We start from the raw sequence: 10,638 nt of genomic DNA, 5'->3' as shown, positions 1-10,638 counted from the left end.
GGCACGCATTTCCCGCCAAATGGAAAGCGGGGCCGTCAATGACGCAGGTGGCGTCAGGGTCCCTGTGCGCAGTCGCAGAGTCGTCGTCATCCAAAATCTGCTTCCGCGTTACGATACAGGGCCTCGGGGATACACACTACGACGGCCATGGTGTGCCGCTCGTGCCGTCTCTATGTGTTTTCTTGTCACATCCACATCACCAGTCGACCTGACATAAGGACGGCACGTGACCACGGAAACAGGCCATATGGGTCATACGCCTTTGCCACATTCTCGCCATCACAGATCACAACTAACACAGCCCATGCCGTCCGCCCGCACGAGAGGTAAACCTGGGCCACACTTGTGGATAGGATACTACAGAGATACGCTTCGGTACTGCTAGTCCTGTACGAAGCAAAGCCTCTCTGACCCTCTGCAACTCGCCTGGAACCCGCCGAAAACTCGCCCCATCTCGCCCGTAGACCATCACCATGGAGTAGAGGTCGGACACATCCGACCCCAACCTGCCCACCGGTCCGGGCCGGTCCGGTCGGCGGACGCTCTCAGTTGCAACATTGCACTCACATCCCATCGCGAGGCCTGAATGCCCGACATTCATAATGGACGCTGCACGAGAGAGGTCCTCACACGTCCATACATCTCATAATGGTGCTCCTGCAACCCAACGCCTTTGTGGATAACCCGTTCCAGACTCGAGAGGATGTCCAGCGCGGGCTCATTGGCCGTGAGTTGCAATACGCCTTTTCTTCCGCTCACCCGCAGTCCTCGACCCCCTCGCCCCTCACACCTCCCCAGGTGGAGCTGTCATTGACATTGGCAACACGTCAACGCACTATGACACACGTGCAGTCGCCTTTGAGACATTTGCACGCCCACTGTGGGGCCTCACGTCCTTGCTCGTTGGCGGAGGCAAGTACGAAGGAGCCGAGCGGTGGTTCCGCGGCTTGGCCAGTGGCACCGATCCAACTGGGCCAGAGTACTGGGGCGCGTCCAAGGCCAAGGACCAGAGAATGGTTGAAATGAGTCCCATGAGCTTTGCCATTGCGCTTGCCCCGGATGTCTTCTTCGAGGTGGGTTGAACCGGGCCAGTACAAACCACTGACAGTCACAGAACCAAAGCCCAACTGCAAAGGAGAACATTGCCGCCTTTCTCGACAGCTGCCAGAACCAGGCCATGCCAGATAGTGAGCTGCACCTCCCTGAAGAGTAGACTGACAACCAGCCAACTGGCTATGGTTCCGTGTCTTTGCCAACCTTGCTCTCCGCTCCATCAAGTCGCCCTTGTTCAACCCAGAGCGCATGGAGCGCGATCTCGCGCGCCTCGATTCGTTCCAGCTCGCACCCCACCCGCCCACCGGCGACGACCTTGTCGGCTCGGCAGGATGGAGTCGCGATGGTCCTGAGGGTGTCATGCAGCTCGACTACTACTCGGGATCGTTTGCTATCCAGTTTGCACAGATGGTGTATGCCAAGATGTGCGCCGAGAGCGACCCCAAACGCGCCGCCTCGTACCGTCAACGCGCCCAAGACTATGTCCGCGACTTTGTCTACTACTTTGACGACGAGGGCAACGGAATTCCCTTTGGCCGCTCCATGATCTACCGCTTTGCCATCATCTCGACCTTCTCGGCCATGGCGCTGTGCGACGTTGCCCCGCCGGCCCCGCTCGAGTGGGGACACATCAAGGGCCTTGTCCTCCGCCACCTGCGTACCTGGGGCCGCCAGCCTGCCATCTTCCGTTCAGACGGCACCCTCAACATTGGCTACGTGTATGAGCAGATGCACATGACCGAAAACTATAACAGCCCGGGCTCGCCCTACTGGTGCTGCAAGGCGTTTGCCTGTCTTGGCGCCCCCGCGACACATCCCTTCTGGACATCCGACGAGCTGGCATGGCCTACAGCGCTTTTCCCGCCCATCAAGGCCCTTCCCGACCCATACCACATCATGGTGCGCTCAGGTGGCCACACATTCCTCCTGTCGTCGGGCCAGACCGCGCACTATGCCCTGCGCAACGGTACCGCCAAGTACTCCAAGTACTCGTACTCGTCGACCTTTGGTTTCTGCTGCTCGACGGGCGACCTGGACCTGGAACATCTCGCTGCAGATGGCGCGCTCGCGCTGCGAGACAACAGCCCAGGCATCGACGCCTGCGACTCGGACACTTGGCGCGTGCGCCGTGTTCCCCTCAACGCCCGGATCGTCGGCCGCGGCACGCCAGAGGTGCACCTGCGCTCTGGGTGGCGTCCCTTCCCCGACGTCGAGGTCGAGACGTGGCTCGTCCCACCCACATCCGACAGCCCCAACTATTACCTCCGCGTACACAAGGTGGTCGCTGGGCGGCCGCTACGCTCGGCCGAGGCCGGGTGGGCGACGTATGGACAGGGCGAGGACGGCCGTGCGCTTGTCCAGGCGTTCTCAGGAGAGACCAGCAAGGGTGGACTGGAGGCGGACGGGGAAGCTCGCGCCACTACGGCGGGCGGCTCCGTGGGTGTGGTGGACCTCGCTGTGGGAAGCAGCAGCAACGCCAAACGTACAGGCAAGCTCGTGCAGTCTGATCCAGGCTCAAACGTCATCTTTGCACGCAGCGTTCTCCCCACGCTCATGGGCGAAGTCCCTGTTGGCACCACGTGGATCGCGACTGCCGTGTTTGGTGTACCGGGCGCCGTGGTCACTGGGGCCGATGCCGAGTGGGCAAAGCGTCCTCGGGTCCCCGAGTACATTCTCAAGGAGATGTAGAGCGTGTAGTCTTGATGCCACTTTGTTCTTCTGCCATAACTGTAGACGCCTGCGCTGCGCTTGATGACGACGCATTGTCCACACGAAATGATATCACATAATCTATCAAACTCTAGCTCTAGAGATCTTGCTTCTCCACACGCTCATACAACTTGTACCCCCACCTGATCGCAACAAGAGACAGTGCGGTGGTAGTGGCAAACACAAAGAAGATGTTGCCCTCCTTGCCCCTCTCCCCGCCAGCCAGCCACTGCTGGAATGGCAAAAACGTCGAGCCAACCACGAACGCCATGCTCCAGTTGACTGCTAGGCCGACCGCGCTGCCTGCGGCCCGCGCGTGCGGGGGCATGACCTCTCCGAGGACCACCCAGGTGACGGGCCCCAGACCGAGCGAAAAGGCAATCACAAAGCCAACAATTCCAACCACGGCGAGGACGCCCGCGTTGGCGTTAATACCCACTGCCAGGGAGACGAGGCACACGCACATGACCGCGGTGGGGTAGGTGAGGAGCGGGCGCGTACCGATGCGCTCGATCAAGAACGCCGGTGCGACCGTGGCGGGAATCTTGAGGATGACGACAATGAGGGCCACGAGCTTTGCACTGCCGGGAAAGACGGGTGAAAGGATCGAGGTGGAAAAGTACATGACTGTCGTCAGTTGGACGTTCAGGACAAAAGGCGACTCACCTGCGCTGACGCCACAGACCTGCTGTGCAAATTGCGTGATGAGGACCAGAGGGACTGGGGGTCAGCAGCTGTTTCCCCAAAGAAGAGGGATCAGCTTACAAGCGTAGCGGACACGGGCGTCCTTGGTCGTGAAGAGCTGCGAAATCGTGAGAGGCTCGCGTGCGACATTTCGTTCCAGCAGGGGCTCGTCCTCTGCACTTGCAGGTGTCGATGGGTCCACATTGACAAACTTGCTGCCAATGAGCTGCCCGATGGCCACAACGGCAGAGACTGCCGGTACGCCTCGCCACATGTACGCATGTCCAAGGGGGAAGGAGAGGGCCTGACCAACGAGGACACCTGTTACGATGAAGAGCTGGTTCAGAATACCAAGCGCGCGCTTCTGGTTCGCCGGCGCAATCTCGGCAAGGACGAGGGGCACAGTGGTCGTAGCTAGACCGCAGCCGAGGCCAACGATAAGTCTTGCAATGATGGCGGCGTGGACACTGTTGGCGATGGAGAGCAAGAGCGACCCCACAAGTACGGCGCAGGCCGACGACCGCAATGTGCCCACGTTCCCGACACGAGCGTGGACCACGCGCGAGCCGAGGGCTGCAGTGAGTCCGCCGAGGGTGAAAATGGAGACAACGATGCCAAACTTGGCTGGCTGAGGACGAGTTAGCAAAGTGGAGAACGCACTGCCAGACCTACCGTCATTGCAATGCATGGCTCAAGCCAGCCGCTGGTGTCCGACACTCCCTCCCCCTCACCAGCATCCTTGCAGGTGAGGGCAGACTGGACACCGTTCAGACCAGAAACAGCCAGGCCGAACTGGAAGGTATGTAGTGCAGCCCATGCTGCTGTCAGTCCCGTAGAAGCCATGGTGTGGGATGATGGTTGCATGCAGGAAAGAAATTACAACGTCCTCGTTGTCTATCCGACTCTGCTCGGACACGTCCGCCTGCTGCGCAGCGACATGAACGGTCCCCACCTGCCGGCGGCTCCGGTGGTCCGGCACCGGTGCGCCGAACCCAGCCAAATACGCCAAATACGTCACCTGTCGGAGCCGACCGTGATAGCGCCAGGATCGAAAGCCTGTGCTGGCCGTGGCGGTACATGTGATCCGCATGTGCTACACACCAGGACGCGCGGCCATGCATCTCTGAACCACACCATCACTCAACGATGAAGTTTTCACCTCTCATTTGGGCGACGCCAGCTCTCGCAGCTGTTCTTCCGCATGTTCCGACCGCTGGGGAGCTGCTCGAGGCTGTTGACCAGGTCCTCTTCCCTGCAGACCACGACAGTTCGATCTTTTCGATAACCGAGGGGTTCAACGAACTGCTCGGCGGATGGGGTGGCATCTGCAGCCTCGTTGCGACTCCAGAGGGACAAGATGACACGGATAACATTGAAAGGCTGTTCCAGAGGTGCGGCAAGAACAGTATTGTGACGCTTCCCAGCGAGAGATAGTGAGTTTGGCAACCTTTCGGCGGCCACATTCAGAAGACGCGTAAGCGTCCTGTCTTTGTGGTTTGTGGCGGTGGGAACTAATCTGCAGCAACATTACGCGGCCTCTGACCCTTCACCTTGAGAACATGTATGTGTCTATCAAGGGCTGGCTGAGCTTCTCGTCCGACAACATCGACTCGTGGATCGAGAAATCCTACGTCTTCCCCTTCCAAGACCAGCGCCTCGCGTTCATCATCGAGGGTCACGACTTTGTAATCGACGGCCACGGCACGGGAGGAATCGATGGCAATGGCCAAGCGTGGTATGACTGGGCGGAGGGTGTCGGCAACAAACACGGTCGCCCCATCGCAATGACCCTCAAGGGCGTGAGGAACGGTGTCGTCAATGGCTTCCAAATTATCCAGCCGCAGCTCTGGGCCCACCTTGTCTGGGATTCTGCAAACATCGTTTACGACAAGTGCTATGTCAATGCCACCAACTTCAACACCAAAGCTCTCACCTGGGCTCACTCTGGTCTCCAGAACACGGACGGAATCAACACGTACCGCTCGCGGAATGTCGCCGTCAGCCACTTTGTGTACCAAGGCGGCGACGACTGCATCGCCCTCAAGCCCAACTCGACAGAAATTGCCCTCAACGATATTCGCTGCCACGGCGGAGCGGGAATTGCGTTTGGCTCCATTGGGCAGTATGCTGGCACGGTGAGTCAGGAGTGTATCGCAGGCTTGGGCGCTGATCGCCCCAGACGGATATCATCAGAAATGTGGCAATGTCGAATCTCCACCTGTCACCCTCGTCGCAGGACCAGCTCTACCATGGTGTATACTTTAAGAGCTGGGTCGGGGTCGAGGTTGGCAAGCCGCCCAACGGAGGAGGAGGCGGTGCGGGATGGTGCAAGAACGTCTCCATCTCACACGTTCATGTCGACGACGCAATCCACCCTATCGCGCTGACTTCGAGGTGAGTAAAACACCCGTTCACTCGGGGCTGACGCCCCAAGCCTCACGTACCTTGAGGACGAGCACGGCAAGTACAAGGACACGAGTGTGTTCAAGTGGAGTCACATCAACTTCACAGACTTCTCGGGCACTTCTCGAGGCAACAGGGTGGTGTGGATGGACTGCTCAGCCGCCATGCCCTGTCACAAGTTCAATTTCACCCATATCAACATCGTGCCAGGCAGGCAGGACATCCCGGATATTGGGTATGTCTGCAACAACGTCCACAAGGTCGTTGGTGACATGCCGGACTGTCATCCCTCGGACTCGGACGAAGAAACGGACGCGGGCGGCACGGTCTGAAGGGATGAGCGTTGTATTAGGTTTGCTCGTCCAAAATGATCAAAAAAGGGGAGAAGAAAACAAGCCGTAGAACAACTTGTGTGCTGGCAGCCTTCTCGCCTATTGCCCGTCGGCCGCGAAAGTCTTGTAGGCGACGAGTACAAAGGTCTCCAATAGCCCGCCCCATGGGAGCTGAACGTATGATGCAAAGAGTGTTGAACAGCACAACCGTGTCGTTCAGGCCTTGGCACTGTTCCCCTCATCATCCCCCCCATAGCCTTTCGCCTTGGCGTGGAAACGGGGGCTTGAAAGAATGCTCCCGCTGTTACACCATCAAGGCTGGATATCCAGGATGTAACATGGGCACGCACCCCACGTACTCCACAGCAACAATCCAACACGTGAAAAAGAGAACTTTGCGGTCAACGATCACTTAAATGCACATGTTGAAGAGGGGTTTGACGGCGCCCCGCAGCGTGGTGCCCCAGCTTCACGTCGGCGATGCCGCGGGGAGTGCCCGACGAGCCGTCGAGCCCATGAGCGATTAAGATCTCCATTGCACTGTAACCAATCGGTTGTCGTCTGGCGTCCGGGTTATGGTGCTTGGCATTGCGCCATGCGCGTCAGTCTTGCGGGACCCCCGCGGGGATGTCCACTGCAGGTGTCCACTGCGCGGCCACTGCAGGTCTCTGCCCGGGATATGCCCGGGATGCGCTCGTGCCCTCCGGTGAATGAGATCGCACAACGAGCAATGCCTGCGGCGAACCCCGCTGTGCCAACAATGGGGACAGTGATGCACGGATCAACTTTGGCCTATCAACAATGTCAAGAACCCAAGGGTCTCAGCCTCACCACGAATCTAACTCAGTGGGCGAGCTCAGCATGGGACCAGTCCACGAGGTCGCTCGGGGTGGCGCCGAGGAGCACGACGAGCTGGTTTGTGGGCTGGGGAATTTGTACAGAGGCTCGCTGGATTGTTGGCAAGACCATACCACACTCGCACTGAAACAGCCATTGGTCCATTCACTGACACAGTCAATGTCCGCCAAGACATGCGACTTCTGCATTGTGTTCGTGGGTGGGAAGGTCCACAAATTTAAGCACTCATCACTGCCTCGAACAGTGCAAAAAGTCATGACGACGGTGAACGCAAGACATGCGTAGTTTTTGACAACGTGCACAATAGGGACTGCAACCGAGGCTACGATGCGCTGGAGACGAAACGCACGGAAGCGCCAAGTGGTGCCAAGGCGGAAGAGGCCTTGGAGATAGGAGCAAAGAGGAAATCAATCACACCTTTGAAGAGTGCGCCTTCTTACTTGGCACTGTGCCCAGGGTTCGCTTAGAGGTCGCTAATCCTGCTGTATCTGGTTCTGGTGCCAACGTGTTTCGTTGCATTGTTGCTTTGACGGGGGAACCAACAAATGGCAGGAAGACATGTGGGCGAGGCCCACACGAAAAGTGGCGGATAGTACGGACAAAAGGCACCACTTGGCAGGGAGGTCTCGGGCATCCCGGAGCCAAGACGGCCCGCCAGCGAACACGCCTGCAGTCGTGCGTTCGTGGCGCTCTGCTGGGACAACAATGCGACCAGAGTGTTCCAACGGCCAAGCCTCTTGCTTTGGGGAAAGTGGAGGACAGTGGCGCAGACGACCTGTTGCTTATCGTGAGACTAACCTCGTCCACTGTTCCCCGCGGAGAGAGTGGGGGAGCCTGAGAGGCCCCATGGGAAAAGCTTCATCGCCCACCGAGCCCCGCAGAGTGTCCGGCGGCTACCCCAGGTTGAAATCGCTTGGCAATGTCACCCCCACGAGAGTCCACGTTGGAATGGTATAAAGAGTGTATCATTTGGGCCAAGAGAGAATCCCCATCACCATCGCCTCTTCGGATCACTCTTTGGTACACAATGACCATTTCGGCCAACCTCGACAACGGCGAGAAGTTTGACGTCGTCCAGACCGAGTATGTCAAGGATGTCAACGACTCGTCAGCCAACTCGGACGACGGCGACCTTGAGACTCAGGATGTCAACATCGCAAAGTTGATCCGCAAGGTGTGAGTAATTATGATCCGCAGCAAATGGCTCACTCCTTCAGCGACTACCACCTTGTCCCGTGGCTTGCCCTCCTCTACCTCCTCTCGTTCCTTGACCGTTCCAACATTGGTAACGCCAACCTCTTCGGCCTTTCAAAGCACCTCCACCTCACCTCAAGTCAGTACTCGCTCTGCCTGGCCATCTTTTTCATCTTTTACGTCATTTTCGAGGTTCCCTCCAACATGGTCATGAAGGCATGGCGCCCTTCCATGTGGCTCCCGATCATTATGCTTGCCTGGGGCGTCGTCATGGTCGGCATGGGCTTCGTTCAGGATTTCCACTCTCTTCTCGTCACTCGCCTCTTCCTCGGTATCACAGAGGCCGGCCTGTTCCCCGGCGTCTCCTACTACCTCACTCAGTGGTACCGGCGCTACGAAATCAGCTGGCGAATTGCTCTCTTCTTCTCCGCTGCGACCGCTGCGGGAGCATTCGGTGGGCTTCTCGCGAGGCTCATCAACTTGATGGACGGCATCCAAGGTCTGGAAGGATGGGTGAGTGGCATGAAAAAAAAAAAAAAAAAAATTCCCCACGATGACATTTGGCTAATTCTCAGCGCTGGATCTTCATCCTAGAGGGCATCCTCACCGTCGTCGTGGCGTCGGCCTCCTTCTTTGTCATGTACGACTACCCTTGCACTGCCAAGTTCCTCACCACTACCGAGCGCAAGGTCCTTCAGGAGCGCCTTCACCTCGACCGCGATGGCTGTAGCCAGGAGTTCAAGGCTCGGTTTATTTTGGACGCCTTCCTTGACTGGAAGGTCTGGTGTTCGGCGATCATGTTCCACGGCTCGCTCTGCCCCGTCTACACCTTCTCCCTCTTCTCACCCACCCTTACTGCCAACCTCGGCTACAGCGCAGCCAAGGCTCAGCTCATGAGTGTCCCTCCTTATGTCGCTGCCGCTATCGTTACCATTACCGCCGGCTGGCTGTCCGACAAGATTCAGCGCCGTGGTGTAGTGGTCATCGGCTGTTCGCTCATCGGTTCCCTTGGCTACATTCTCCTCCTCGCCAACGTCTCGTCGGGTGTCAACTACTTTGGCCTCTTCCTCGCCGCCTCGGGCATGTACCCTCTTATTCCCGTTATTGTCGCTTGGGGAAGCAACAACTGCGGCGGATCGCTCAAGAAGTCGGTCGGCACCGCCATCATTGTCTCTGTCGGTAACCTGGGTGGCGTGGCCTCTGCCTTCATCTATCCCAAGGAGGACGCCCCGCTTTACCGCAAGGGTCACGCTGTCTGCCTCGCCTACTGCATTATTTGCATTATGACCGCCCTTGTCCTCTGGTGGTACTGCGAGCGCACCAACCGCAAGAGGGAGGCGGCCAACGCCGCTCGTGGTCACAGCTGGACAGCCGAGGAGAAGAAGGAGCTCGAGGATGAGGGTGACAACAACCCTTGGTTCGTCTACGTTATCTAAAATGTTAGAGTTGTACATATGGGAAAAATGTAAAGAAGTCTTAGATCAATGGCAAGGAGTTGCAAGGACGTGATAAGATTACCGGAACCACTTCAGTCCGCGTTCCCTGGACTTGCTTTCGAAGAATCAGGAATGAAATCGCCCCGCATCAACCAGTGGCCAGTGGACCTCACAGCATTCCATTGCTCTGTAATGTTAGCGTTCTGGGTCAAGAATAGCACTGTGCATCCCACTATCTGGAGCATTGCTCTTCTCTACTCCACGTGACCGCGATGCAACGAACCGATCGGCACAGCGGAGGGCGGACTCAGCGACCACCTTTCGTTCAATGGCTTCCCCTCTGTTGACTGTTCCCAGCAGCTGTTCATCCCCCGCCTTCTTCACGGGCCACGGGACCATCCCACTTGTGCATGCTGTGCAGCCGTCCACATCACCTCCCGGAAAAGGCATGGGCAGGATCGGGATAATAAAATAAAAACAAGAATAAAATAAAGGAAAGGTCCGCAACTCTCCTGTGGTGTGGTTGAATAGCGGACAAAACGCCATCCACCTTCTCCACCGCCCTGCGGTTCCACTTAACCAGAAACTGTCCGCGCTCTAGAAGTGCTGGTAATGTGTCACTTGACTCTAACGTGCATGCATCTACTGGGCGGGCAAGTAATCGGCCGTCCGTAGGTACGCGGCGGTTTCTCGCCGCATTCTCACTGGTTGGTGGGGTAACACCGATCCGGACGTACGCTTAGTGGGCCTAGTGAGCCGTGTGCACAAACAACCACGTCGTGGTCATGGATATGGGAAAAGCGTTGCTGTTAGGGGCTCAATGTCCCTTCTGCATGTGAGATGCGGATCAACTATTCGTGTAGAATGTGCGGATCAACAATAATTCGCGCAAGAATGCGTACCTACCTGTGAACATACGCACGTGAACGAACGAGATCTCTGAACTGGAGGGTCCCCCCTCGTCAGAG

General features: G+C 57.7%; 5 protein-coding genes across 5 annotated transcripts; 4 read left to right on the top strand and 1 right to left on the bottom strand.

The window, feature by feature from the left end:
- Positions 1 to 648: 648 nt before the first annotated feature.
- Positions 649 to 2,742, top strand: EHS24_001522 (uncharacterized protein; the record flags this gene model as incomplete). Its single annotated transcript, XM_028617312.1, has 4 exons — positions 649 to 727; positions 766 to 1,073; positions 1,115 to 1,187; positions 1,226 to 2,742. 4 exons carry the CDS (start codon positions 649 to 651, stop codon positions 2,740 to 2,742), a joined length of 1,977 nt encoding a protein of 658 aa, XP_028474619.1.
- Positions 2,743 to 2,860: 118 nt separating this feature from the next.
- EHS24_001521 (uncharacterized protein) lies at positions 2,861 to 4,290 on the bottom strand (the record flags this gene model as incomplete). Its single annotated transcript, XM_028617311.1, has 4 exons — positions 2,861 to 3,390; positions 3,430 to 3,483; positions 3,529 to 4,075; positions 4,120 to 4,290. The coding sequence occupies 4 exons, from the start codon at positions 4,288 to 4,290 to the stop codon at positions 2,861 to 2,863; spliced, it is 1,302 nt and encodes a 433-aa protein (XP_028474618.1).
- Positions 4,291 to 4,593: 303 nt separating this feature from the next.
- On the top strand, positions 4,594 to 6,182 carry EHS24_001520 (uncharacterized protein; the record flags this gene model as incomplete). The annotated part of the gene is made up of 4 exons (XM_028617310.1): positions 4,594 to 4,880; positions 4,970 to 5,582; positions 5,627 to 5,841; positions 5,882 to 6,182. 4 exons carry the CDS (start codon positions 4,594 to 4,596, stop codon positions 6,180 to 6,182), a joined length of 1,416 nt encoding a protein of 471 aa, XP_028474617.1.
- Positions 6,183 to 6,983: 801 nt separating this feature from the next.
- On the top strand, positions 6,984 to 7,507 carry EHS24_001519 (uncharacterized protein; the record flags this gene model as incomplete). Its single annotated transcript, XM_028617309.1, has 2 exons — positions 6,984 to 7,231; positions 7,285 to 7,507. 2 exons carry the CDS (start codon positions 6,984 to 6,986, stop codon positions 7,505 to 7,507), a joined length of 471 nt encoding a protein of 156 aa, XP_028474616.1.
- A 452-nt stretch (positions 7,508 to 7,959) lies between these two features.
- EHS24_001518 (uncharacterized protein) lies at positions 7,960 to 9,670 on the top strand (the record flags this gene model as incomplete). Its single annotated transcript, XM_028617308.1, has 3 exons — positions 7,960 to 8,216; positions 8,258 to 8,747; positions 8,810 to 9,670. 3 exons carry the CDS (start codon positions 7,960 to 7,962, stop codon positions 9,668 to 9,670), a joined length of 1,608 nt encoding a protein of 535 aa, XP_028474615.1.
- Positions 9,671 to 10,638: the final 968 nt, after the last annotated feature.

This window comes from Apiotrichum porosum (genome assembly GCF_003942205.1).
Source record: "Apiotrichum porosum strain DSM 27194 chromosome Unknown scaffold_10, whole genome shotgun sequence".
In the NCBI taxonomy this organism is placed as follows: Eukaryota; Fungi; Basidiomycota; class Tremellomycetes; order Trichosporonales; family Trichosporonaceae; genus Apiotrichum; species Apiotrichum porosum.
Note: the sequence above shows the minus strand (reverse complement) of the source record. Positions and strands in the feature narration are given on the sequence as shown.